Below are 27276 nucleotides of genomic sequence, written 5' to 3' on the forward strand. Positions count from 1 at the left end.
GGGAGCCGCTTTAGCACCCCCGGCAGGGGAGGAGCGCTCACGTGATCCCTCTGCGTCCAATCCCCGCCCGCCACGCCTAATCCCCGCCCCCCTCCTCGTTCCCCCCATGCAGGCCCCGCCCCTTCCGGCGCGCGGCGGACGTAAACAAGCAGCGGGCGGCCGGGCGGTGTGGGGGGGGGGGGGGCGGTGGCGCCGCCGCTCCTGATTGGTCAGCGCCGGGTGAGGAGGGGGCTCCTGATTGGTGGGCGCTCAGCTGGGGGCATGGGGGAGGCTCCGGCGGCCTCTCGGCCTCTGATTGGCTGAAACGGCGCCGGGGTGGGGGGGGGGGGGGTGCAGGGCCCCGGGCGGTCGCTATGGAGACGGGGGGGGGGGGAGGTTGCTATGGAAACGGGGGGGGCCTGGTGGTCGCTATGGGGGGGGGTCTAGGCCCGTTGCCATGGGGACGGGGGGGGTCCCAGAGAGGTTGCCATGGCGACCAGGGGGGGATCCCCAATGGACACGGGGGGTGGGGGGGGTGTCCCAGGCGGTTGCCATGGAGACAGGGCTGAAGGGGGGGGAAATACCCATCCCGTTGCCATGGAAACCCCTGATGCCCCTCCCCCCCCCCCCCAGCGATGGGCTCCCACAGCAGCAGCCGCGCGGGGGGGGGAGGGGCACGGCCCCCTCCCCGGGGTCCTGACCCGGAAGAGGAAGAGGAAGAAGAGGAGGAAGAGGAAGAGAATCAGAGCTATTTCCTGCGCAGGTAAAACGGGGGGGGGCACCTATAGGGTGAGCTATAGGACGAAGGGGGCGTGGCCTAACGAGCCTGTCCCCTCCCTCCCCCCTCCCCCTCGCAGGGGTCAGATCCCGGGGGGGCTGCGGGACCCCCCCGAATCGGACGAAGAAGTTTGGGATGGGGGAGGGGGAGAAACGGACCCTCCCCCCCCCGGTGAGTTGGGGGGGGGGGGAGGGGCGTGGGGGGGGAGGGGCGTGGGGGAGGGGTCCTGAGTGGGGCCGGGGGGGGGGAAGGGGGGAATTGAGGGGATGGGGGGGTTGGGGGGGGGAAATGGGGTTGGGGGGGGTGGGGTTAATCACGTGACTCCCCCCACCCGTGAAGCCCCGCCCCCCCCGGACACGCGTGTCCTGGCGAGCCACGAGCTGAGGGCGCAGCTGGAACTGGCGGCGGGGAGGGGGGGGGGGCGGCGACCCGGCCCCCCCGAGGAGAATCTGCCCCGGCTGCTGCGGCAGGTGGGAGAGGGGCGGATGGGGGGGGGGGATCTGTGGGGCTCTATGGGGCTGGGGTGGGGGGGCCCTATGGGGCTGGGGGGGTCCCTATGGGGCTGGGCTGGGGGGGCCCTATGGGGCTGGGCTGGGGGGGTCCCTATGGGGCTGGGGTGGGGGGGCCCTATGGGGCTGGGGGGGGGGTCCTATGGGGCTGGGGGGGTCCCTATGGGGCTGGGGTGGGGGGGTCCCTATGGGTCCCTGTGGGGCTGAGGGGGGGTTGCTATGGGTCCCTATGTGTCCCTATGGGTCTGGGGGGGTCCCTATGGGTCTCTATGGGTCCCTATGTGTCCCTATGGGTCTGGGGGGGTCCCTATGGGTCCCTATGGGTCTGGGGGGGTCCCTATGGGTCACTATGGGTCCCTATGGGTCTCTATGGCTCTGGGGGGGGTCTCTATGGGTCACTATGGGTCCCTATGGGTCTGGGGGGGTCTCTATGGGTCGCTCTGGGTCCCTATGGGTCCCTATGGGTCTGGGGGGGTCCCTATGGGTCACTATGGGTCCCTATGGGTCTCTATGGGTCTGGGGGGGTCTCTATGGGTCGCTCTGGGTCCCTATGGGTCCCTATGGGTCTGGGGGGGTCCCTGTGGGTCCCTATGGGTCTCTATGGGTCTGGGGGGGTCTCTATTGGTCGCTCTGGGTCCCTATGGGTCTCTATGGGTCTGGGGGGGGTCTCTATGGGTCACTATGGGTCCCACCCCCCTCCCCGCAGCGTGAATGGGGCCGTTGCCACCACGGCAGCTTCTCCCCGGGCGAGAAATCCCGCCTGAGCTCCCAGTAAGTAACCGGGAAAACACCCCCCCAAACCCCCGAAACAACTGGGGTGCGGATGTGTGGGGCAGCCCCCTAACTAACCCCCCTCTGCCCCCCCCCCCCCCCAAGTTTCCTCCCCAACCACGTGGCCTTCGCCGACTCCTACCCCCAAAAAGCGTTCTGCGGGCTCTTCTCCGACGACGGATCCCTCTTCGTCTCCGCTTGCCAAGGTAACGCCCCTCGATCTGACGACGGGGAGACCCTAACTACGTTAATTAAGTTAATTAACGTTAATTAAACCCCCCCCCAGACCAGACGCTGCGGGTGTACGAGTGCCGGGGGGAGGGGCTGCGCCTGTTCCGGGCGTCGCGGGGACGCGACGTGGGTTGGAGCATCCTGGACGTCGTCTTCACCCCCGACGCGTCCCAGTGCCTCTACTCCAGCTGGTCGGACTACGGTGGGGGCGGGGCTTAAGGCGGGGGGCGGGGCTTAAGACGGGGGGCGGGGCTTAAGGCGGGGGGCGGGGCTTAGCCTCCCCCCCCCAATGTGTGTCTATGGGAGCTGGAGGGAAGGAGCCTGGGGGCGTGGCTTGAGGCTGGGGGGCGTGGCTTGAGGCTGGGGGCGGGGCTTAAGGCTGGGGGCGGGGCTTAAGACGGGGGCGGGGCTTAAGACGGGGGGCGGGGCTTCAGGGCTTGGGGCGGGGCTTAGCCTCTCCCCCCCCCCAATGCGTGTCTATGGGAGCTGGAGGGAAGGAGCCTGGGGGCGTGGCTTGAGCCTGGGGGCGTGGCTTAAGGCTGGGGGCGTGGCTTAAGGCTGGGGGCGTGGCTTGGCCCCGGGGGTGGAGCTTAAGCAATGTGGGCGGAGCTTACGGTCCCCCCATGTGTCTCTATGGAGGTGGAGGGAATGGGCCTGGGGGCGTGGCTTGGGGATTGTGGGCGTGGCTTGCGGCAATGGGCGTGGTTTACCCGTGGGTGGAGCTTAAGTGGTGCTGTGGGTGGAGCCTCACCCTGTGTGGGTGGGGCTTAAGTGGTTGGGGCGGAGCTTCAGCCCCCTGTGCCTGTAGCGTGTTCCTGGGGGCGTGGCTTGTGCCCACGGGGGGGCGTGGCTTAGGCGAGGGAGGGCGTGGCTTGGGAGAAAAGGGGCGTGGTCTGACAAAGCCCCTCCCCCCCGCCCAGTCCACGTCTACGACATCTACGGGGACGGCGACAACCACACGGCCCTTGACCTACGGTAGGGGGCGTGGCCTGAGGGGGCGGGGCTTGGAGGGGCGGGGCTCTGCGTGCCACACCCTCTTTTGCCCCGCCCCAGACCAGAAGAGCGTCGCTTCGCTGTCTTCTCATTGGCCGTGGGGCCGGATGGGCGGGAGGTGGTGGGCGGAGCCAACGACGGCTGCCTCTACGTCTACGACCGGGAGGTTCAACGCCGCGTCCTACGGGTCAGCGTCGGGGCAAGGGGCGGGGCTTGGGCGGGGGGGTGGGGCAGCCGGTTGGCTGGGGGTGTGGGGGTCAAGGACAGCCAATGGGAGGGTCACGGTCGTCAATTGAGGTCAAGGTTGGCCAATGGGGGAGGGTCAAGGCCACCCCATGGGGTCAACGTTGGCCAATGGGGGTCAAGGCCACCCCATGGGGTCAACGTTGGCCAATGGGGGAGGGTCAAGGCCACCCCATGGGGTCAAGGTTGGCCAATGGGGGAGGGTCAAGGCCACCCCATGGGGTCAATGTTGGCCAATGGGGGTCAAGGCCACCCCATGGGGTCAAGGTTGGCCAATGGGGGAGGGTCAAGGCCACCCCATGGGGTCAACGTTGGCCAATGGGGGTCAAGGCCACCCCATGGGGTCAACGTTGGCCAATGGGGGAGGGTCAAGGCCACCCCATGGGGTCAAGGTTGGCCAATGGGGGTCAAGGCTACCCAACGGTGGTCAACAGCACCCAATGGAGGTCAAGGTCAACCAAGGGAGGTCAAGGCCACCCCATCCACGGTCCCAAAGCCACCCCATGGGGTCAATGTCACCCTATGGATGTCGGGGCCACCCCATGGAGGTCAAGGCCACCCTGCAGCCCCTGAACTCCTCCCTCCCCCCCCCCGGGGTGACCTTGACCTCCCTCCTCTCTCCCAGGTGGAGGCCCACGAGGACGACGTCAACGCGGTGGCCCTGGGGGACACGGGGGGGCAGCTCCTGCTCTCGGGGGGGGACGACGGCGTCTGCCGGGCCTGGGACCGCCGGTGCCTGGGGGAGGGGCGGCCTCGCCCCGTCGGCCTCCTGGCGGGTCACCGCGACGGCATCACCTTCCTTCACCCAAGGGTGAGGCGCTGGGAGGGGCTGGGGGGCAACCGGGAAGGGGTCTGGGGTCAACGGGGAAGGGTTTCTGGTGGAACTGGTCCAACTGGGAAGTTCTCCAGAAGCCCTGGAGATGCCGTGGGCGGCACTGGGACACCTGGGGTGCCTCAAAGCCCCAACCTAAGGGTCCCCCCTTTGACCTTGACCCCCCACCCCGACACCCCCCCACCCCCCCACCCCCCACCCCCAGGGTGACGGTCGCTACCTGGTCTCCAACTCCAAGGACCAGACGGCCAAACTGTGGGACCTTCGGCGTCCCGCCGGCCCCGGGGGATTGGCCGCTGCCCGCCGCGCCGTCGCTCGGCAGAGCTGGGACTATCGCTGGCAACGGGCGCCACGACGCGGTACGGGGGGGGGGGGCGGGGCCTTGGGGGAGGGGGCGGGGCCTTGGGGGAGGGGGTGGAGCATGAGGGGAGGGGGCGGGGCCCCGTGGTAATTAGGGTTGGGGCAATTAGCGCTATAAAGGGGTTAATTAGCCCCACCCATGCGTTAATTACCCCGCCCCATTCATGGATTCTCTCCCCCCCCCCCCCACAGCCATGGCGACGGCGCCGTTGCCGGGCGACAGCTCGCTGATGACGTACCGCGGGCACGCGGTGCTGCACACGCTCCTGCGCTGCCGCCTGTCCCCGCCCCGCGGGGGGGGGGGCGGCCTCTACCTGGGCACGGGCTGCGCCTCGGGGGCGGTGCTGGGTGAGGGGCGGGGCCTGAGGGGGCGGGGCCTGAGGGGGCGGGGCCTGAGGGGGCGGGGCATGAGGGGGCGGGGCATGAGGGGGTGGGGCCTGGGGGATGGGTTGAGGGGGCGGGGCCTGAGGGGGCGGGGCCTGAGGGGGCGGGGCCTGAGGGGGGCGGGGCCTGGGGGGCGGGGCCTGGGGGATGGGTTGAGGGGGCGGGGCCTGAGGGGGTGGGGCGTGGTCTGCGGGTGAGGGGGCGTGGTCTGCAGGGGTGGGGCCTGAGGGGGTGGGGGCGGGGCCTGAGGGGTGGGGGCGGGGCCTGAGGGGGTGGGGGCGTGGTCTGCAGGGGTGGGGGCGTGGTCTGCGGGTGAGGGGGCGTGGTCTGAAGGTGTGGGGGCGTGGTCTGCAGGGGTGAGGGGGCGTGGTCTGCGGGCGAGGGCGTGGTCTGTGGGTGAGGGGGCGTGGTCTGCGGGATGGGGGCGTGGTCTGCAGGGGTGGGGGCGTGGTCTGGGGGTGAGGGGGCGGGGCCTGAGGGGTGGGGGCGTGGTCTGCAGGGCGGGGGCGTGGTCTGCAGGGCGGGGGCGTGGTCTGTGGGTGAGGGAGCGTGGTCTGCGGGGGTGGGGGCGTGGTCTGGGGGTGGGGGCGTGGTCTGGGGGTGAGGGAGCGTGGTCTGCAGGGGTGGGGGCGTGGTCTGGGGGTGAGGGGGCGGGGCCTGAGGGGGTGGGGGTGTGGTCTGCGGGGGCGGGGGCGTGGTCTGCGGGGGCGGGGGCGTGGTCTGAGGGTGGGGGCGTGGTCTGGGGGTGGGGGGCGTGGTCTGCGGGGTGGGGGCGTGGTCTGCGGGTGAGGGGGCGTGGTCTGCGGGTGAGGGGGCGTGGTCTGCAGGGGTGGGGGCGTGGTCTGGGGGTGAGGGGGTGGGGCCTGAGGGGGTGGGGGCGTGGGCTGCAGGGCAGGGGCGTGGTCTGAGGGTGGGGGCGTGGTCTGAGGGTGAGGGGGCGTGGTCTAGAGGATGGGCGTGGCTTTCAAGGGGGCGTGGTTTACATGCTGGGGCGTGGCCTGTGGGTGGGATGGGTTTAACTGGCTGAGTGGGGGCGTGGCTTAAGGGAGGCGGGGCTTCCGGGCAGGGGGTGTGTCCTAACCTTGCCCCGCCCCCCCCCCGGGCAGTGTACGACGTGCTGACTGGCCGGGCCGTGCGGCGGCTGACCAATCACGGCGCCTGCGTGCGCGACGTCTGCTGGCACCCGCACGAGGGGACGCTGGCCAGCGCCTCGGTGGGCGGGGCTTGGGGGCGGGGCTTGGGGGTGCCTATGGGGCTGGGGGAATCTATGGGGCTGGGGGAGGTCGCTATGGGGCTGGGGGGCTATGGAGCAGGGAGGGAATCTATGGGGCTGGGGGGCATCTGTGGGGCTGGGGGGGTCTCTATGGGGCTGGGGGGAATCTATGGGGCAGGGGGTTGCCTGTGGGGCAGGGGAGCTCTGGGGCAGGGAGGGAATCTATGGGGCAGGGGGTTGTCTGTGGGGCAGGGGAGCTCTGGCACAGGGAGGGAATCTATGGGGCAGGGGCGGACTACGGAGCAGGGAGGTAATCTGTGGGTCTGGGGGTTTTCTGTGGGTCGGGGGGAATCTATGGGACAGGGCCTAGTCGCTATGGGGCAGAGGAGTCGCTATGGGGCTGGTTGACCCCCCCTTCCCCCCCCCCCCCCGCAGTGGGACGGCAGCATCCGCCTGTGGGACTATCGGGAGCCGCAGGACGAGGACGCGAGCGGGGGGGGGCGACACGAGTGGGGGGGGGGCGACGGCGACACCCCCGTGCCCCACACTTCCCCCCCAGTAAAGCCCCTGTGACCCCCAAGTGCCGCCTGGGCTCTTCTTAGCGTCCGTCCGTCCGTGTCCCCCCTTCCACCCCCCTCCCCACCCCCACCCGTGTCCTCCCTGTCCTTGTCCCCTCCCCCACCACCTGCCGCTCTCCCAGGAGGCCGTGGGGCGGCTGTGGGGCGGCCATGGGGTGGTGTGGGGCGGCCATCCAGGCGTTGAGCCGTGGGGCGGCCGCCGTCCTGGGGTCCCCCATTTTTCCCCGGGCCCACGCTTTGGCCTTGGCCGTACTTGTGGGGCTGGGACCGGCCCTCAGGGCCAGGGCTGACCCACACAGTCTGCTGGCCTCGCCCCATAACCTGCTGGAGGCGTGAGTGGGGCCGGGGGGGGGCTATGGGGCAGGGGGGGGGGCTATGGGGGGGGCTGGGGGGGCTATGGGGCCTTGGGGGAGGCTATGGGGCCTTGGGGGGAGTTGCTATGGGGCAGAGGGGGTGGCTATGGGGCAGGGGGGGTGCGTGGGCCTGGGGTGGCTATGGGGCAGAGGAGTGGCTATGGGGCTTTGGGGGGGCTATGGGGCTGGGGGCCTTGGCTATGGGCCTGAGGGTGGCTATGGGGCTGAGGATTTGCTATGGGTCAGCAGGGCTGGCTATGGGGCAGGGGCGTGGCTATGGGGCTGAGGGGGGTCTATGGGGGTTGGGGGGGCTATGGGGCGGGGGGGTTGCTATGGGGCAGGGGGTGTGTGGGGGGTTGGGGTGGCCAGGGGAGGGGCTATGGGGCTGAGGATTTGCTACGGGTCAGGAGGGCTGGCAACGGGGCAGGGGGTGTCTATGGGGCTGAGAGCTCGCTATGGGGCAGGGGGGTGTGGGGCTGGGAGGAGGTGGGGTTGGGGGGCTGGGAAGGGGCTGTGCGGCTTTGAGAGTTTGCTATGGGGCGGGGGGTGGCTATGGGGATTTAGGAGGGGCTATGGGGCTGAGGGAAGGCTATGGGGCAGGGCGTGGGGGGGGCTGGGGGAGGGGCTATGGGGCAGGGGGGTTTGTTATGGGGTAGAGGGGTGGCTATGGGGCTGAAGATTGTCTGTGGGGCAGGAGGGGTGGCTATGGGTCAGGGGATTGGCTATGGGGCAAGGAGTTTGCTATGGGGCAGAGGGCTGTCTATGGGGCAGAGGGTTCTCTATGGGGCAGAGGGTGTCACCACAGGTGTGGGGGGGGACCTGTGGGGCAGTTGACCTCTCCCCTTCCCCCCCCCCCCAGGCGCCTGGTGGCCTCGGCCGGCGGTTGGACCACCGTCTTGTTGGTGGCCCTCCTGGTGGCCACCTTACCCCTGGCCCGTCCAGGCGGGGGCGCCCTTCTCCGCGCCGTGGGTCGCTGGGTGGTGGGCGTGGCCCTGGCTCGCTCCGCCCCCCGTCTCTTCGCCGCCTTGGAAGCCGCCACCGGCCGTTGCTTGAGCCCCGCGGCCGGCGGGATCCTTCTCCTGCCCCACGGCGACCCGCGGAGCTGTCGGGCCGAAGGACATCGGTGGGAAGGGTTCGGGGCCTCCCCTCAAGCGTTCGCCTTGGTTCATTGCGGCTTGGGATTGGCCGAAGAAGCCGGAGCTTTGGGGAGGATCCTCTACCCGGATTGGAGGAGGAAAGGGGAGAGGGAAGGACCTCAGCAGGTCGAGTGGAGCCGTGGAGAACCTCAACGGATGGGATGGAGCCGTGAGGAACCTCAACGGATGGGATGGAGCCGTGAGGAACCTCAAGGGATGGGATGGAAGGGTGAAGAACCTCAGCGGATGGGATGGGGCCGTGAAGAACCTCAGCGGATGGGATGGAGCCGTGAGGAACCTCAAGGGATGGGATGGAAGGGTGAAGAACCTCAACGGATGGGATGGAGCCCTGAAGGACCTCAAGGGATGGGATGGAAGGGTGAAGAACCTCAACGGATGGGATGGAGCCCTGAAGGACCTCAAGGGATGGGATGGAAGGGTGAAGAACCTCAACGGATGGGATGGAGCCCTGAAGGACCTCAAGGGATGGGATGGAAGGGTGAAGAAGCTCAACGGACGGGATGGAGACGTGAAGGATCCAGATACCCAGGTTGGGAGAGCCGTGAAGGACCTCAGCGGGTTGGATGGAACCGTGAAGAACCTCAACGGATGAGATGGGGCCACGAAGAACCTCAGCGGATGAGATGGGGCCATGAAGGTCCTCAGTGGGTGGGATGGGGCCGTGAAGAACCTCAGCGGATGAGATGGGGCCATGAAGGGCCTCAACAGGTGGGACGGAGCCATGAAGGACCCTGGCATCCAGGTTGGGAGACCTATGAAGGACCCAGATATCCCGGCTGGGAGGTTCCCACCTCCTCCTCCGCCCCTGGGAAGGTCCAGACCTTCTGGCGCTGGTTGTTACAAGTCCTCCCATTGGGCGGTTTGGCTGTCAGGGGGACCCCTGCATCTGGGTGGACCCAAGCGTCCAGGTGGCCACCATCACCCATGGGGCCACCATCACCCATGGAGCCACCATCACCTATGAGGTCACCATCACCCATGAGGCCACCATCACCCATGGAGCCACCATCACCTATGAGGTCACCATCACCCATGAGGCCACCGCCACCTGGTGGGACCCAACCGTCCCAAACATCTGGGTGGAAGGAGGATGAAGATACCACAGAAGAAGGACCCAGACGTCCGGGCATTGCCCTCTGCCTCCTCTTCCTCCTCAACGTGGCCTTGGTGGTGGTCTGGCAGGTCTTGTTGGCCGTCACCTTGGCCTACCGTCACGACTGGCCGCGCAACGCCGTCGGCGCCGCCTTGGGTTGGGCCGCTTGGGTCATCACCTATCGGTTCTGGTACCGTTACCCATGTTCTCCTGGGCCACCAGGGTTGGGATATCCAACGTCTTGAAGGACCCTGGTGGCCGGGATGGGACTCAGGTGTCCAGGAAGGTCCTAGGTGTCCAGGAGAACCCAAGATTCCAGGAGAACCCAACTCTCCTGGAGAACCTCAAGTGTCCAGAAGGTCCATGTGACCACGGTGGGGGGGGGGTCATATGGGGGAATTATGGGGTTTGGGGGGGGGGCAGGTGTCCAGGAGAAGACCAAGACCTCCAGGAGAACCTCAAGTGTCCAGGAGGAGCCATTTTGGGGCAAATTGGGTCGAAAACGGGGGTGGGTGGGTGGGTTTGCTACTTTTTTGAGTGGCGATTGAGGTCATCGAGGTCCTGACCAATCAGGTGAGGGCAAAGGGGGGAGATCCCTGCGCTGCCATTGGCTGAGTGAGCGGGAGGTAGGGTGAAGCCATTGGCCAATCAGGTGAGAGGAGGAGATGGGCCCCGAGGGGGCAATCGGGCGATGTTTTTGGGGTGAAATCCAACCACTTTGGGGGATTTTGGGGCTGGGAGGGTCAAATCGAGGTGAAAAGCAAAAGTTTTGGGGCCGGGCGGTGACGCGATCGAGCGGCTGCGCAGAACGGCGCTAAAAAAGGTGGGTTTTGGTTCAAAAAGTGAAAAGTGGCGATTTTTGACGGGGGGGGGCCAGATTTTTTTGGGGAGTAAAGAGGCAAATTGGGGATTTTTTTTAAAAAAATGGGGTTTTGGGTTTCTTTTAATCTGCAGAAATGGCGGGGTTTTGCAAAACAGGTAATTTTTGTGCAACAGTGAAGATTTGGGGGCAGAGAAGTGGAGATTTTTGGACGCAAAAATTAAGATTTTGGGGTGTAAAAGTGAAGATATTTGAGCGCAAAAGTGGAGATTTTTGGAGCACAGAAGTCGAGATTTTTGGGTGTAAAAGTGAAGATTTTTGGAGCACAAAAATCGAGATTTTTTCTGGTTGTAAAAGTCAAGATTTTTGGAGGAGAAAATTCAAATTTTTTTGGGTGAGAATTTCAATATTTTGGGGGCACAAAATTAAAGATTTTTTTTTTTTTACCAAAATGTCATGATTTTGGGGGCAAAAACGGTCAAGATTTTGGGGCACAAAAGTCAAGATTTTTGGACACAAAGGTCAAGATTTTGGGGTGAAAAAAGTCAAGATTTGTGAATTTTGGTTGGATTTCTCTCCGAAAAGCCAGGCAAGTTTTGTGCCAAAATTCAAATTTTTGGGCAAAAATCATGGGGGGGGCGGGGGGCGGGAAGGGAATTTGGGTTCAGCAGCGAGGGTAAAATTGGGTATTTTTTGCTGAAAGGCGCCTGGTTTGGGGGGGAAAAGGGGAATTTGGGGCTTAAAATGATGATGAAGAAAACGTCTATTTTTTTTTCCCCCCTAAAATGCGCGGGTTTGCCGGAAAGCGTGTATTTTTGCCGTAAAATGTGTATTTTTGCCAGAAAATGTGTGGTTTTGCCGTAAAACGTGTGGTTTTGCCGTAAAATATGTATTTTTGCCAGAAAATGTGTGGTTTTACTGTAAAATGTGTAGGGTTGCTGATAAATACGTGTGGTTTTGCCAGAAAATGCTGCTTTTTGTGCCATAAAATGCTTTTTGTTTTTTGACCAAAACTGCTTCTTTTGCCAGAATTTCCGCCCCCCCCCCCCCCCCAAAAATGCGGGTGGGGGTGTGCCGTAAACCCGGGGTGGGGGGGTGTGTTTGCCATAAAATAAGTCTTTTTGCCTTAAAAATAAGGATTTTTTGTTTAGACTTAAAATAAGAATTTGTTTGTCCTCAAATGAGGAATTTTTTTTACCCTAAAATGAGGATTTTTAACCAGAAAATGAAGGCGGGAGGTTTGTCCTAAAATAAGGAATTTTTTTTTTTTTGCCTTAAAATGAGGTGTGTGGGGTTTTTTATTTTTTTGCCAGACAATGCTTCTTTTGCCATGTGTATTTTTGCACAAAACGAATGGGTTTAGCCCTAAAATGAAGGTTTTTTTCCCCATAAAATGAGAGGGTTTGGGTTTTTTTACCATAAATGGGGTAATTTTCTCATAAAATAAGGGGCGTTTACCATAAATATGCACTTTTTTTCCCACCGTAAACCAGGTATTTTGGAGCACAAGGAGACAGAGCCGCTTTCGAGGGCGAAACTCAAAAATTCAGGGGGGAAGAAGCAAAAACCAGCAATTTTTCGCAGCAGGAGGGCGTTTATGGGAAGCGGGCAGAAACGAGGCGAGAAAGGGCGATTTTGAGCACTATATTTGGCGGGAAAAAAAAAAAAAACCAACCGAGGCGGTTGCGCAGATGCAAATGAGAGGTGAATGTGGAGGTTTGCCTTAAATCAGCCGGTTTTAGGGAAAAAGAGACAGCCCCACCCCGCCCAATCCCCTCTCTGGGTAGACCTGATGGCCAGTTTCACTGGGTAGACCTGGTGTCCTCTTTTCCCTTGGGTAGACCTGATGTCCTTTTTTCCCTTGGGTAGACCTGGTGTCCTTTTTTCCCTTGGGTAGACCTGGTGGACATTAGTGTTAGGGTTAGGGTTAGGGGCCAGGGTTAGGGGCCAGGGTCTGGGGTCTTCTAACATCCAGTTGGATTCTTCTTCTGTATAGCTGTGGGCGATGTGTTATTGCACAGGTGCTGCTGCGCTGATGCTCTGTGCGTTCACAGTAACGGGTTAGGGTTAGGCACGTCACATTTTTTGAGGCCGTGGAAGCGACACCGGGAGCGATGGTTTGTCAGAACCAGGTCCTCCTGCCTGTCGCTGGTTTTGCTTACCTTCGCCGTCTCTGTGTACCGGCCTGCATCTCTCTCTCTGTTCCTCAATCCCTGTCCTCTCTTCTCTGTTCTGCTTTGTTTCGCTGCGTATGTCCCGTTCCCTGTCCCACCTTTAGCCTTCCTTCCTTCTTCCTCGCCTTTTTCTCTGTCCTTTTGTCCTGCTCCCCGACCCTGTTTCTCGCTCCATCTGACCGTCCTTTTCCCGGCACCTTTGTGTCTCTGCTCCTTGCCCCCGTCTTTCTCTCCCCTCTGCCCAGTCCTCGTCTCCCTCTTTTGTCTCTCTGTCCCTCTGTCCTCCTTCTGCCTCTGCCCCTCTGTCCTGCTCCCTGCCCCTCTTTTTCTCACTCTGCCCCAGCGTCCCGCTCCCCGGTCCTCTTTCCCTCTGTTGCTCTCTCCTTCTCCCTGCTCCCCAGCCCGGTTCTCTCACGCTCCCGCTTCCTTTTTTTATTCTCTGTTGCTCTGTCCTGCTCCCCGTGCCGCTGTCCCTCGCAGTACCTCTCGGTCCGGCTCCCTGCCCTTATTCTCTTTTCCTCCCTCGCCGTGGCGCTGCCCGCCCAGGGTCGTTTCTGCCTCTCTGTCCCGCTCCCCGTCCTTGTTTGTCGGCCGCCGTCCCGCTGCCTCTCTTCCTGCCGCTTCTTCCTCCCTCTCTGTCAGGCTCCCTGTCCCCGTCCTTCACTCGCCGTCCCTTTCCTTGCCTCACGCTTTCTCGCTCCCCCCCCATCCAGCTGGCTGCCCCTTTTCTCCTCTCTTCTAGCGTCCTGCAGCTGGCTCCTCGGTTTTGGCGGCAGCCTGCACATAGCAGCCCAGCTCTCCAGCAGCCTGACGGACCGACCGTGTGTCTGTTCCACGCCGGACTGGCGAGCGTGGCTCCGGGTAGGACAGCCGAGGTGCCCCAGGGCCGGGCCCCGAGCCCCGGTGCGGAGTCTCTCCCGGAACCGGCTCTGTGTGTGACTGAATAAACGCTTGCGGTCTCTTTTGCCGTGCCGGCTGCGTTGGTGCTTCCTTTGCGGGGGGTGAGGGGCCGTGAGGGAGGGCAGGGGAGGAGGGGTGGGGGGGGTCGGGCCATGGCCCCCTGTTCCTGCGGGGCTCCAGCTGTGGGTTGGGGCTGGAGGAGCCCCAGGTGCGGGCAGTGAGGCTGATGGCCACGGCCCCTCCCCGGAATGGGCTGCCGGTGTGCAGGGGCTGCTGTGAGCCGAGGGAGGAGCGGAGGCGTCGCCGGGCTGCGGCTGCACGGAGGGAGAAGGTGAGCGGGGCAGCGGGACGGACCGGTGGGTCCCGGGGAAAGCCCCGAGGAGGGCGGTGGCGCCTTCGAGGAGGAGCGGAGCTCGGTGAGTTGGTGCGAGGGAATGGGACAGTGTCCCCGCAGGGTCAGGAAGCGTGGAAGGCTGCCTCCCGTCTCTTACGGCACTCGGCTGAGATGCGGTGTTTGCCGGTGCGTGCCCGCAGGTGTTGTTTCCCCTTTTGGAAAAGGCGCTGTCTGCCTCTCACCTCTACAAAAATGCCCCAGCTCTGGTTAGCCCACACAGCTGCTCCCAGCTGCAGCACCTCCCCTGTAGCCTGTCCCATAGCCACAGACTGCTGCCTGACCCTGTCTTCACGTTAGCACGCTGGCCCTCAAAGATAGTTTATTGCACCATAAATGCTGGTGTCATTAGCATCAGTTTGGAGAAAACAGCGGCGTCTCCAAAAGCTCCCCCAGAAGAAGGGGTTGCTGCTTCAGGAGAGCTACAGTCATCGCTGTGGATGAGAGTTGCTGGTTGTTTCCCTCTCCCAGAGGCAGCGGTGAGGGCTCAGTTGTTGGTTCCTCTCTGGGGATGTTGTTTGCTGCATCTGCCTCAGGTTTTTGCGGGTCGCCTTTGGCCTCCTGCTCCTAGAGGCACAGGCAAAAAAGCATAGCTGGACACTTACTGGCCGCACAGAGGAGCTGCTGAGGCCCAAGCCCAAGGCCAGAAAAAGGCAACGCAGCTGAAGAATAAAATGAAGGGGATCCAGCTGGCAGCTTCATTAAAGAAACAGAGGAGGAGGACCTCCTGCAGGCAGGAGACCATCTCTCTGGGTTAAGAAGAACACCTCTTAGCACAGTCCTTGGCAGATCCGATCTCTAACGTGCGCCGCACCATCAAAATTCCTCCTTTAGACAAATATCGTAACATCCTCTGCGTAGAGAGACGTTACCCCCCCAGAGAGTCGGAATCGGCAGTTTTATCTTAACCACGCTTTTGCGGGAAATCGAACTAAATGTAACACAACTAATCCTATTAAATCTCGCTCGAGCCGGGCCCGGAGGGGACCAAAGGCATCGGGAGTATTTCGGTCGCGTAGCGACAAAGCTTATAAAGTACTTCCACCGCGTCGGGGAGGAATTCGCACTCTAGGATCGGTAACTGCGGATTTACAAATTCTCCCGAAAACTGTAGAAGTTCCCATCTGGCATCGCACCTTTTTAACTCGCGTTAACAGGACCGATACCCCATTAATAGAAAAGCCCTCGGGATTTCATTCTTTTCTCCGACGGTTCGTACCATCTTTAGGGGTGACCGAACTGGAAAAAAGCGATTTTAAACATATCGGGAGAAATTGAAAAACCGGCAAATTGAAATCGCAGAACTCTCAAAAATTGCCCTCCAAAATCTTACGGCCTTAGATACGACGTTAGCGTCGCAAAGTGGAGTTCGCACAACGCTAAATGCGAGTCGTCGCACGCGTATGGATCATTCAGGGGAATTTTTGACTGACGTACATAAAATCTGGGAAATGAGTTCTCGAATGCGACAAGTACAAAAAGACGATACATCTCGGGGTTTTACCGATACCGCGTCGGGGTTGACTTCCCGGGTTCCTGATCTATCTGTGCGGCTCAAAAAGGCCCTCGCTGTAGCAGCCTTAGCGATCGTGGGGATTGTACGCGTAATAGCGATTTTTCACTCTCGTATAACCTGTTTTTCTAGTACAGTAGCAAAATGGCAAGGAGCTCGGGGATATAAATAATTGCAGGGATGCAATAAAAACAAACGGAGGGAACTGTAAAAAATATAGAAGCCTAGCTAGAAGAAAACTTATGCTAACCAGAAAGCTGCTTAAGGCCTAGAACTGTTTTAAAGCCTATAATTATGGGAAAGGGGTTTCTAATCAAGGTAATAGATAACGAAGCTAACCGACCCCGGCAGCGTACAATGCCGCTACGTTCCTCGTAGGGTCCCCACCCAACCGGACACTAGGCCCGGGAATATTAATCTTACAAAGTAAGTTGTTACGGACAGGCGCATCCGCGGCGAGGATACCGCGCACGCCTGCAAGAAGAGGGGCCATCCGGCGGACACGGGTGCGCGACCGCCGGCGACCGCCGGCGACCCCCGAGGACCGCCGACTCAAATCACCGAGCGTGCGTGACGGGGAGGAGAATACGGAAATGAATTCTAAGAAATGATTATCGTAGGACTGCCTTTTCTTGGAAAAATAATGGATACGTATATTTTGATTCTATAGAACCTGCGTCTCGGTAATCACCCGGATGCACGTTTGGCGGAGCCGTTTCCCCCCGTGCATCCGGCGCTGTGGTAAAGCAAACCTAGGGTAACTCACCTCTGGTAGATTTAACAAATCTGTTTTTTATTCCTCCCTCTGTACCCACTCACTTTTTCAATTTTTATGTTTCCTTCTCTTCAGCTCCCTGTCCCTTTTTTAATATTTCTGTGTTTCTTGTATCCCATCAGTTTTTAAATTTTCTTTCCACATCGTCCTCTACCCGTCTTCCCGTCCCTACGTTTTATTTCTTGTACTCAGTTGCTTGTTAAAATTCCTTCTACATCTCTCTGTCTCCCTTTCTTGATTTTTTTTAAAATTGTTTTCTACGTTCCTTATAGGCCATTGCTATTTAATTTCTCTTTCAACAACTCCATATATCCATCTCCCTTTCCCTAAATTTTAATTCATCCTTTTCTTCCGTATACCCTGCCGCTTTTTAAATTTTCTTTCAATGTTTCCTTCTATTCTCATCCCCATTCCTACTTTTTTCTTCTTTCTGACGTTTCTTGTAGCCTGTCGCTTTTAAAAATTTCTACGTCTCCCTCTATCCGACTCCCGGTCTCTATTTTTTAATTCCTCCTTCTGTGCCCTGCACAGGGTCGCTGTAAGAATTTTCAATGTCTCCATTTATTTAGTTTCCCATACTCGGTCCATTTTTTTTTTTTGTCACATACATCGTTGATTTTTAGTTTTGCGCATGTGCTATTTCCCCCCGTTTTTATTTTAATCTCATCTTTCCTTAAAGCTGTCGCATTTAAAATTTTGGGCTGATTTTGGCCGAGGGTGACGTAAGGCGCTACGTTGAGCCCTTGCTCGTCTCGGCGAGCCCGCAGCCCCAATGTGAGTGGTGCTGTGCGAGGGCCACCAAGGGAGGTTTGAGGCCAGGCACGCGTTTTGGGTCTGGCACCTTTGGCCTGGGAGCAGGGGCTCGACGTTTGGAGTTTTGAGGGTGAGTGCTGATTTTGGCCGAGGGTAGAGTGACGTAAGGTGCTATGTCGAGGCCTTGCTCGTCTCGGCGAGCCCGCAGCCCCAGTGTGAGTGGTGCTGTGCGAGGGCCACCAAGGGAGGTTTGAGGCCAGGCACGCGTTTTGGGTCTGGCACCTTTGGCCTGGGAGCAGGGGCTCGACGTTTGGAGTTTTGAGGGTGAGTGCTGATTTTGGCCGAGGGTAGAGTGACGTAAGGTGCTATGTCGAGGCCTTGCTCGTCTCGGCGAGCCCGCAGCCCCAGTGTGAGTGGTGCTGTGCGAGGGCCACCAAGGGAGGTTTGAGGCCAGGCACGCGTTTTGGGTCTGGCACCTTTGGCCTGGGAGCAGGGGCTCGACGTTTGGAGTTTTGAGGGTGAGTGCTGATTTTGGCCGAGGGTAGAGTGACGTAAGGTGCTATGTCGAGGCCTTGCTCGTCTCGGCGAGCCCGCAGCCCCAATGTGAATGGTGCTGTGCGAGGGCCACCAAGGGAGGTTTGAGGCCAGGCACGCGTTTTGGGTCTGGCACCTTTGGCCTGGGAGCAGGGGCTCGACGTTTGGAGTTTTGAGGGTGAATGGTGATTTTGGCCGAGGGTAGAGTGACGTAAGGTGCTATGTCGAGGCCTTGCTCGTTTCGGCGAGCCCGCAGCCCCAGTGTGAATGGGGCTGTGCGAGGGCCACCAAGGGAGGTTTGAGGCCAGGCACGCGTTTTGGGTCTGGCACCTTTGGCCTGGGAGCAGGGGCTCGACGTTTGGAGTTTTGAGGGTGAATGGTGATTTTGGCCGAGGGTAGAGTGACGTAAGGTGCTATGTCGAGGCCTTGCTTGTCTCGGCGAGCCCGCAGCCCCAATGTGAATGGTGCTGTGCGAGGGCCACCAAGGGAGGTTTGAGGCCAGGCACGCGTTTTGGGTCTGGCACCTTTGGCCTGGGAGCAGGGGCTCGACGTTTGGAGTTTTGAGGGTGAGTGCTGATTTTGGCCGAGGGTAGAGTGACGTAAGGTGCTATGTCGAGGCCTTGCTCGTCTCGGCGAGCCCGCAGCCCCAATGTGAATGGGGCTGTGCGAGGGCCACCAAGGGAGGTTTGAGGCCAGGCACGCGTTTTGGGTCTGGCACCTTTGGCCTGGGAGCAGGGGCTCGACGTTTGGAGTTTTGAGGGTGAGTGCTGATTTTGGCCGAGGGTAGAGTGACGTAAGGTGCTATGTCGAGGCCTTGCTCAGCTCGGCGAGCCCGCAGCCCCAATGTGAATGGGGCTGTGCGAGGGCCACCAAGGGAGGTTTGAGGCCAGGCACGCGTTTTGGGTCTGGCACCTTTGGCCTGGGAGCAGGGGCTCGACGTTTGGAGTTTTGAGGGTGAATGGTGATTTTGGCCGAGGGTAGAGTGACGTAAGGTGCTATGTCGAGGCCTTGCTCGTCTCGGCGAGCCCGCAGCCCCAATGTGAATGGTGCTGTGCGAGGGCCACCAAGGGAGGTTTGAGGCCAGGCACGCGTTTTGGGTCTGGCACCTTTGGCCTGGGAGCAGGGGCTCGACGTTTGGAGTTTTGAGGGTGAGTGCTGATTTTGGCCGAGGGTAGAGTGACGTAAGGTGCTATGTCGAGGCCTTGCTCGTCTCGGCGAGCCCGCAGCCCCAATGTGAATGGGGCTGTGCGAGGGCCACCAAGGGAGGTTTGAGGCCAGGCACGCGTTTTGGGTCTGGCACCTTTGGCCTGGGAGCAGGGGCTCGACGTTTGGAGTTTTGAGGGTGAGTGCTGATTTTGGCCGAGGGTAGAGTGACGTAAGGTGCTATGTCGAGGCCTTGCTCAGCTCGGCGAGCCCGCAGCCCCAATGTGAATGGTGCTGTGCGAGGGCCACCAAGGGAGGTTTGAGGCCAGGCACGCGTTTTGGGTCTGGCACCTTTGGCCTGGGAGCAGGGGCTCGACGTTTGGAGTTTTGAGGGTGAGTGCTGATTTTGGCCGAGGGTAGAGTGACGTAAGGTGCTATGTCGAGGCCTTGCTCGTCTCGGCGAGCCCGCAGCCCCAATGTGAATGGGGCTGTGCGAGGGCCACCAAGGGAGGTTTGAGGCCAGGCACGCGTTTTGGGTCTGGCACCTTTGGCCTGGGAGCAGGGGCTCGACGTTTGGAGTTTTGAGGGTGAATGGTGATTTTGGCCGAGGGTAGAGTGACGTAAGGTGCTATGTCGAGGCCTTGCTCGTCTCGGCGAGCCCGCAGCCCCAGTGTGAGTGGTGCTGTGCGAGGGCCACCAAGGGAGGTTTGAGGCCAGGCACGCGTTTTGGGTCTGGCACCTTTGGCCTGGGAGCAGGGGCTCGACGTTTGGAGTTTTGAGGGTGAATGGTGATTTTGGCCGAGGGTAGAGTGACGTAAGGTGCTATGTTGAGCCCTTGCTCGTCTCGGCGAGCCCGCAGCCCCAGTGTGAGTGGTGCTGTGCGATGGCCACCAAGGGAGGTTTGAGGCCAGGCACGTGTTTTGGGTCTGGCACCTTTGGCCTGGGAGCAGGGGCTTGACGTTTGGAGTTTTGAGGGTGAGTGCTGAATTTGGCCGAGGGTAGAGTGACGTAAGGTGCTATGTCGGGGCCTTTCTCGTCTCGGCGAGCCCGCAGCCCCAGTGTGAGTGGTGCTGTGCGAGGGCCACCAAGGGAGGTTTGAGGCCAGGCACGCGTTTTGGGTCTGGCACCTTTGGCCTGGGAGCAGGGGCTCGACGTTTGGAGTTTTGAGGGTGAGTGCTGATTTTGGCCGAGGGTAGAGTGACGTAAGGTGCTATGTCGAGGCCTTGCTCAGCTCGGCGAGCCCGCAGCCCCAATGTGAATGGGGCTGTGCGAGGGCCACCAAGGGAGGTTTGAGGCCAGGCACGCGTTTTGGGTCTGGCACCTTTGGCCTGGGAGCAGGGGCTTGACGTTTGGAGTTTTGAGGGTGAGTGCTGAATTTGGCCGAGGGTAGAGTGACGTAAGGTGCTATGTCGGGGCCTTTCTCGTCTCGGCGAGCCCGCAGCCCCAATGTGAGTGGTGCTGTGCGAGGGCCACCAAGGGAGGTTTGAGGCCAGGCACGCGTTTTGGGTCTGGCACCTTTGGCCTGGGAGCAGGGGCTCGACGTTTGGAGTTTTGTGGGTGAATGGTGATTTTGGCCGAGGGTAGAGTGACGTAAGGTGCTATGTCGAGGCCTTGCTCAGCTCGGCGAGCCCGCAGCCCCAATGTGAATGGGGCTGTGCGAGGGCCACCAAGGGAGGTTTGAGGCCAGGCACGCGTTTTGGGTCTGGCACCTTTGGCCTGGGAGCAGGGGCTCGACGTTTGGAGTTTTGAGGGTGAATGGTGATTTTGGCCGAGGGTAGAGTGACGTAAGGTGCTATGTTGAGCCCTTGCTCGTCTCGGCGAGCCCGCAGCCCCAGTGTGAGTGGTGCTGTGCGATGGCCACCAAGGGAGGTTTGAGGCCAGGCACGCGTTTTGGGTCTGGCACCTTTGGCCTGGGAGCAGGGGCTTGACGTTTGGAGTTTTGAGGGTGAGTGCTGAATTTGGCCGAGGGTAGAGTGACGTAAGGTGCTATGTCGGGGCCTTTCTCGTCTCGGCGAGCCCGCAGCCCCAGTGTGAGTGGTGCTGTGCGAGGGCCACCAAGGGAGGTTTGAGGCCAGGCACGCGTTTTGGGTCTGGCACCTTTGGCCTGGGAGCAGGGGCTCGACGTTTGGAGTTTTGTGGGTGAATGGTGATTTTGGCCGAGGGTAGAGTGACGTAAGGTGCTATGTCGAGGCCTTGCTCGTCTCGGCGAGCCCGCAGCCCCAGTGTGAGTGGTGCTGTGCGAGGGCCACCAAGGGAGGTTTGAGGCCAGGCACGCGTTTTGGGTCTGGCACCTTTGGCCTGGGAGCAGGGGCTCGACGTTTGGAGTTTTGAGGGTGAATGGTGATTTTGGCCGAGGGTAGAGTGACGTAAGGTGCTATGTCGAGGCCTTGCTCGTCTCGGCGAGCCCGCAGCCCCAATGTGAATGGTGCTGTGCGAGGGCCACCAAGGGAGGTTTGAGGCCAGGCACGCGTTTTGGGTCTGGCACCTTTGGCCTGGGAGCAGGGGCTCGACGTTTGGAGTTTTGAGGGTGAGTGCTGATTTTGGCCGAGGGTAGAGTGACGTAAGGTGCTATGTCGAGGCCTTGCTCGTCTCGGCGAGCCCGCAGCCCCAATGTGAATGGGGCTGTGCGAGGGCCACCAAGGGAGGTTTGAGGCCAGGCACGCGTTTTGGGTCTGGCACCTTTGGCCTGGGAGCAGGGGCTCGACGTTTGGAGTTTGGAGGGTGAATGGTGATTTTGGCCGAGGGTAGAGTGACGTAAGGTGCTATGTTGAGCCCTTGCTCGTCTCGGCGAGCCCGCAGCCCCAGTGTGAATGGGGCTGTGCGATGGCCACCAAGGGAGGTTTGAGGCCAGGCACGCGTTTTGGGTCTGGCACCTTTGGCCTGGGAGCAGGGGCTTGACGTTTGGAGTTTTGAGGGTGAGTGCTGAATTTGGCCGAGGGTAGAGTGACGTAAGGTGCTATGTCGGGGCCTTTCTCGTCTCGGCGAGCCCGCAGCCCCAGTGTGAGTGGTGCTGTGCGAGGGCCACCAAGGGAGGTTTGAGGCCAGGCACGCGTTTTGGGTCTGGCACCTTTGGCCTGGGAGCAGGGGCTCGACGTTTGGAGTTTTGAGGGTGAATGGTGATTTTGGCCGAGGGTAGAGTGACGTAAGGTGCTATTTCGAGGCCTTGCTCGTCTCGGCGAGCCCGCAGCCCCAATGTGAATGGTGCTGTGCGAGGGCCACCAAGGGAGGTTTGAGGCCAGGCACGCGTTTTGGGTCTGGCACCTTTGGCCTGGGAGCAGGGGCTCGACGTTTGGAGTTTTGAGGGTGAGTGCTGATTTTGGCCGAGGGTAGAGTGACGTAAGGTGCTATGTCGAGGCCTTGCTCGTCTCGGTGAGCCCGCAGCCCCAATGTGAATGGGGCTGTGCGAGGGCCACCAAGGGAGGTTTGAGGCCAGGCACGCGTTTTGGGTCTGGCACCTTTGGCCTGGGAGCAGGGGCTCGACGTTTGGAGTTTTGAGGGTGAGTGCTGATTTTGGCCGAGGGTAGAGTGACGTAAGGTGCTATGTCGAGGCCTTGCTCAGCTCGGCGAGCCCGCAGCCCCAATGTGAATGGGGCTGTGCGAGGGCCACCAAGGGAGGTTTGAGGCCAGGCACGCGTTTTGGGTCTGGCACCTTTGGCCTGGGAGCAGGGGCTCGACGTTTGGAGTTTTGAGGGTGAATGCTGATTTTGGCCGAGGGTAGAGTGACGTAAGGCGCTATGTCGAGGCCTTGCTCGGCTCGGCGAGCCCGCAGCCCCAGTGTGAGTGGTGCTGTGCGAGGGCCACCAAGGGAGGTTTGAGGCCAGGCACGCGTTTTGGGTCTGGCACCTTTGGCCTGGGAGCAGGGGCTCGACGTTTGGAGTTTTGAGGGTGAATGGTGATTTTGGCCGAGGGTAGAGTGACGTAAGGTGCTATGTCGAGGCCTTGCTCGTCTCGGCGAGCCCGCAGCCCCAGTGTGAGTGGTGCTGTGCGAGGGCCACCAAGGGAGGTTTGAGGCCAGGCACGCGTTTTGGGTCTGGCACCTTTGGCCTGGGAGCAGGGGCTCGACGTTTGGAGTTTTGAGGGTGAATGGTGATTTTGGCCGAGGGTAGAGTGACGTAAGGTGCTATGTCGAGCCCTTGCTCGTCTCGGCGAGCCCGCAGCCCCAGTGTGAGTGGTGCTGTGCGATGGCCACCAAGGGAGGTTTGAGGCCAGGCACGTGTTTTGGGTCTGGCACCTTTGGCCTGGGAGCAGGGGCTCGACGTTTGGAGTTTTGTGGGTGAATGGTGATTTTGGCCGAGGGTAGAGTGACGTAAGGTGCTATGTCGAGGCCTTGCTCGTCTCGGCGAGCCCGCAGCCCCAGTGTGAGTGGTGCTGTGCGAGGGCCACCAAGGGAGGTTTGAGGCCAGGCACGCGTTTTGGGTCTGGCACCTTTGGCCTGGGAGCAGGGGCTCGACGTTTGGAGTTTTGAGGGTGAATGGTGATTTTGGCCGAGGGTAGAGTGACGTAAGGTGCTATGTCGAGGCCTTGCTCGTCTCGGCGAGCCCGCAGCCCCAATGTGAATGGTGCTGTGCGAGGGCCACCAAGGGAGGTTTGAGGCCAGGCACGCGTTTTGGGTCTGGCACCTTTGGCCTGGGAGCAGGGGCTCGACGTTTGGAGTTTTGAGGGTGAGTGCTGATTTTGGCCGAGGGTAGAGTGACGTAAGGTGCTATGTCGAGGCCTTGCTCGTCTCGGCGAGCCCGCAGCCCCAATGTGAATGGGGCTGTGCGAGGGCCACCAAGGGAGGTTTGAGGCCAGGCACGCGTTTTGGGTCTGGCACCTTTGGCCTGGGAGCAGGGGCTCGACGTTTGGAGTTTTGAGGGTGAATGGTGATTTTGGCCGAGGGTAGAGTGACGTAAGGTGCTATGTCGAGGCCTTGCTCGTCTCGGCGAGCCCGCAGCCCCAATGTGAATGGGGCTGTGCGAGGGCCACCAAGGGAGGTTTGAGGCCAGGCACGCGTTTTGGGTCTGGCACCTTTGGCCTGGGAGCAGGGGCTCGACGTTTGGAGTTTTGAGGGTGAGTGCTGATTTTGGCCGAGGGTAGAGTGCCGTAAGGTGCTATGTCGAGGCCTTGCTCGTCTCGGCGAGCCCGCAGCCCCAGTGTGAGTGGTGCTGTGCGAGGGCCACCAAGGGAGGTTTGAGGCCAGGCACGCGTTTTGGGTCTGGCACCTTTGGCCTGGGAGCAGGGGCTCGACGTTTGGAGTTTTGAGGGTGAATGGTGATTTTGGCCGAGGGTAGAGTGACGTAAGGTGCTATGTCGAGCCCTTGCTCGTCTCGGCGAGCCCGCAGCCCCAGTGTGAGTGGTGCTGTGCGATGGCCACCAAGGGAGGTTTGAGGCCAGGCACGTGTTTTGGGTCTGGCACCTTTGGCCTGGGAGCAGGGGCTTGACGTTTGGAGTTTTGAGGGTGAATGCTGATTTTGGCCGAGGGTAGAGTGACGTAAGGTGCTATGTCGGGGCCTTTCTCGTCTCGGCGAGCCCGCAGCCCCAGTGTGAGTGGTGCTGTGCGAGGGCCACCAAGGGAGGTTTGAGGCCAGGCACGCGTTTTGGGTCTGGCACCTTTGGCCTGGGAGCAGGGGCTCGACGTTTGGAGTTTTGAGGGTGAGTGCTGATTTTGGCCGAGGGTAGAGTGACGTAAGGTGCTATGTCGAGGCCTTGCTCAGCTCGGCGAGCCCGCAGCCCCAATGTGAATGGGGCTGTGCGAGGGCCACCAAGGGAGGTTTGAGGCCAGGCACGCGTTTTGGGTCTGGCACCTTTGGCCTGGGAGCAGGGGCTTGACGTTTGGAGTTTTGAGGGTGAATGCTGAATTTGGCCGAGGGTAGAGTGACGTAAGGTGCTATGTCGGGGCCTTTCTCGTCTCGGCGAGCCCGCAGCCCCAGTGTGAGTGGTGCTGTGCGATGGCCACCAAGGGAGGTTTGAGGCCAGGCACGCGTTTTGGGTCTGGCACCTTTGGCCTGGGAGCAGGGGCTCGACGTTTGGAGTTTTGAGGGTGAATGGTGATTTTGGCCGAGGGTAGAGTGACGTAAGGTGCTATGTCGAGGCCTTGCTCGTCTCGGCGAGCCCGCAGCCCCAGTGTGAATGGTGCTGTGCGAGGGCCACCAAGGGAGGTTTGAGGCCAGGCACGCGTTTTGGGTCTGGCACCTTTGGCCTGGGAGCAGGGGCTCGACGTTTGGAGTTTTGAGGGTGAGTGCTGATTTTGGCCGAGGGTAGAGTGACGTAAGGTGCTATGTCGAGGCCTTGCTCGTCTCGGCGAGCCCGCAGCCCCAATGTGAATGGGGCTGTGCGAGGGCCACCAAGGGAGGTTTGAGGCCAGGCACGCGTTTTGGGTCTGGCACCTTTGGCCTGGGAGCAGGGGCTCGACGTTTGGAGTTTTGAGGGTGAATGGTGATTTTGGCCGAGGGTAGAGTGACGTAAGGTGCTATGTCGAGGCCTTGCTCGTCTCGGCGAGCCCGCAGCCCCAATGTGAATGGGGCTGTGCGAGGGCCACCAAGGGAGGTTTGAGGCCAGGCACGCGTTTTGGGTCTGGCACCTTTGGCCTGGGAGCAGGGGCTCGACGTTTGGAGTTTTGAGGGTGAGTGCTGATTTTGGCCGAGGGTAGAGTGCCGTAAGGTGCTATGTCGAGGCCTTGCTCAGCTCGGCGAGCCCGCAGCCCCAATGTGAATGGGGCTGTGCGAGGGCCACCAAGGGAGGTTTGAGGCCAGGCACGCGTTTTGGGTCTGGCACCTTTGGCCTGGGAGCAGGGGCTCGACGTTTGGAGTTTTGAGGGTGAATGGTGATTTTGGCCGAGGGTAGAGTGCCGTAAGGTGCTATGTCGAGGCCTTGCTCGTCTCGGCGAGCCCGCAGCCCCAGTGTGAGTGGTGCTGTGCGAGGGCCACCAAGGGAGGTTTGAGGCCAGGCACGCGTTTTGGGTCTGGCACCTTTGGCCTGGGAGCAGGGGCTCGACGTTTGGAGTTTTGAGGGTGAATGGTGATTTTGGCCGAGGGTAGAGTGACGTAAGGTGCTATGTCGAGCCCTTGCTCGTCTCGGCGAGCCCGCAGCCCCAGTGTGAGTGGTGCTGTGCGATGGCCACCAAGGGAGGTTTGAGGCCAGGCACGCGTTTTGGGTCTGGCACCTTTGGCCTGGGAGCAGGGGCTTGACGTTTGGAGTTTTGAGGGTGAATGCTGAATTTGGCCGAGGGTAGAGTGACGTAAGGTGCTATGTCGGGGCCTTTCTCGTCTCGGCGAGCCCGCAGCCCCAGTGTGAGTGGTGCTGTGCGAGGGCCACCAAGGGAGGTTTGAGGCCAGGCACGCGTTTTGGGTCTGGCACCTTTGGCCTGGGAGCAGGGGCTCGACGTTTGGAGTTTTGAGGGTGAATGGTGATTTTGGCCGAGGGTAGAGTGACGTAAGGTGCTATTTCGAGGCCTTGCTCGTCTCGGCGAGCCCGCAGCCCCAATGTGAATGGTGCTGTGCGAGGTCCACCAAGGGAGGTTTGAGGCCAGGCACGCGTTTTGGGTCTGGCACCTTTGGCCTGGGAGCAGGGGCTCGACGTTTGGAGTTTTGAGGGTGAGTGCTGATTTTGGCCGAGGGTAGAGTGACGTAAGGTGCTATGTCGAGGCCTTGCTCGTCTCGGCGAGCCCGCAGCCCCAATGTGAATGGGGCTGTGCGAGGGCCACCAAGGGAGGTTTGAGGCCAGGCACGCGTTTTGGGTCTGGCACCTTTGGCCTGGGAGCAGGGGCTCGACGTTTGGAGTTTTGAGGGTGAGTGCTGATTTTGGCCGAGGGTAGAGTGACGTAAGGTGCTATGTCGAGGCCTTGCTCAGCTCGGCGAGCCCGCAGCCCCAATGTGAATGGGGCTGTGCGAGGGCCACCAAGGGAGGTTTGAGGCCAGGCACGCGTTTTGGGTCTGGCACCTTTGGCCTGGGAGCAGGGGCTCGACGTTTGGAGTTTTGAGGGTGAATGGTGATTTTGGCCGAGGGTAGAGTGACGTAAGGTGCTATGTCGAGGCCTTGCTCGTCTCGGCGAGCCCGCAGCCCCAGTGTGAGTGGTGCTGTGCGAGGGCCACCAAGGGAGGTTTGAGGCCAGGCACGCGTTTTGGGTCTGGCACCTTTGGCCTGGGAGCAGGGGCTCGACGTTTGGAGTTTTGAGGGTGAATGGTGATTTTGGCCGAGGGTAGAGTGACGTAAGGTGCTATGTCGAGGCCTTGCTCGTCTCGGCGAGCCCGCAGCCCCAGTGTGAGTGGTGCTGTGCGAGGGCCACCAAGGGAGGTTTGAGGCCAGGCACGCGTTTTGGGTCTGGCACCTTTGGCCTGGGAGCAGGGGCTCGACGTTTGGAGTTTTGAGGGTGAATGGTGATTTTGGCCGAGGGTAGAGTGACGTAAGGTGCTATGTCGAGGCCTTGCTCGTCTCGGCGAGCCCGCAGCCCCAATGTGAATGGGGCTGTGCGAGGGCCACCAAGGGAGGTTTGAGGCCAGGCACGCGTTTTGGGTCTGGCACCTTTGGCCTGGGAGCAGGGGCTCGACGTTTGGAGTTTTGAGGGTGAATGGTGATTTTGGCCGAGGGTAGAGTGACGTAAGGTGCTATGTCGAGGCCTTGCTCGTCTCGGCGAGCCCGCAGCCCCAATGTGAATGGGGCTGTGCGAGGGCCACCAAGGGAGGTTTGAGGCCAGGCACGCGTTTTGGGTCTGGCACCTTTGGCCTGGGAGCAGGGGCTCGACGTTTGGAGTTTTGAGGGTGAATGCTGATTTTGGCCGAGGGTAGAGTGACGTAAGGTGCTATGTCGAGGCCTTGCTCGTCT

At 61.1% G+C, this 27276-nt stretch overlaps 2 protein-coding genes across 4 annotated transcripts; both read left to right on the forward strand.

Annotated features, from left to right (window-relative positions):
* Positions 1 to 87: 87 nt before the first annotated feature.
* Positions 88 to 6873, forward strand: DCAF11 (DDB1 and CUL4 associated factor 11). Of its 3 annotated transcripts, none has more exons than XM_054811496.1 (14): positions 88 to 219; positions 613 to 742; positions 837 to 928; positions 1097 to 1227; positions 1973 to 2037; positions 2143 to 2243; positions 2324 to 2470; positions 3189 to 3243; positions 3322 to 3448; positions 4130 to 4315; positions 4542 to 4695; positions 4889 to 5044; positions 6187 to 6293; positions 6729 to 6873. In XM_054811496.1, the coding sequence occupies exons 2-14, from the start codon at positions 615 to 617 to the stop codon at positions 6864 to 6866; spliced, it is 1587 nt and encodes a 528-aa protein (XP_054667471.1). In that variant the 5' UTR covers positions 88 to 219; positions 613 to 614; the 3' UTR covers positions 6867 to 6873. The 3 variants fall into 3 exon arrangements, with proteins under 3 accessions (XP_054667471.1, XP_054667472.1, XP_054667473.1); XM_054811497.1 differs by having other exon boundaries at positions 4575 to 4695; XM_054811498.1 differs by lacking the exon at positions 4889 to 5044.
* Positions 6874 to 6919: 46 nt separating this feature from the next.
* LOC129200195 (basic salivary proline-rich protein 1-like) lies at positions 6920 to 9843 on the forward strand. The gene is made up of 2 exons (XM_054811492.1): positions 6920 to 7203; positions 8084 to 9843. The coding sequence occupies exons 1-2, from the start codon at positions 7022 to 7024 to the stop codon at positions 9717 to 9719; spliced, it is 1818 nt and encodes a 605-aa protein (XP_054667467.1). The 5' UTR covers positions 6920 to 7021; the 3' UTR covers positions 9720 to 9843.
* The last annotated feature ends 17433 nt before the right edge of the window (positions 9844 to 27276 follow it).

The sequence above is a fragment of the Grus americana genome (assembly GCF_028858705.1).
Source record: "Grus americana isolate bGruAme1 chromosome 37 unlocalized genomic scaffold, bGruAme1.mat SUPER_37_unloc_1, whole genome shotgun sequence".
Classification (NCBI taxonomy): Eukaryota; Metazoa; Chordata; class Aves; order Gruiformes; family Gruidae; genus Grus; species Grus americana.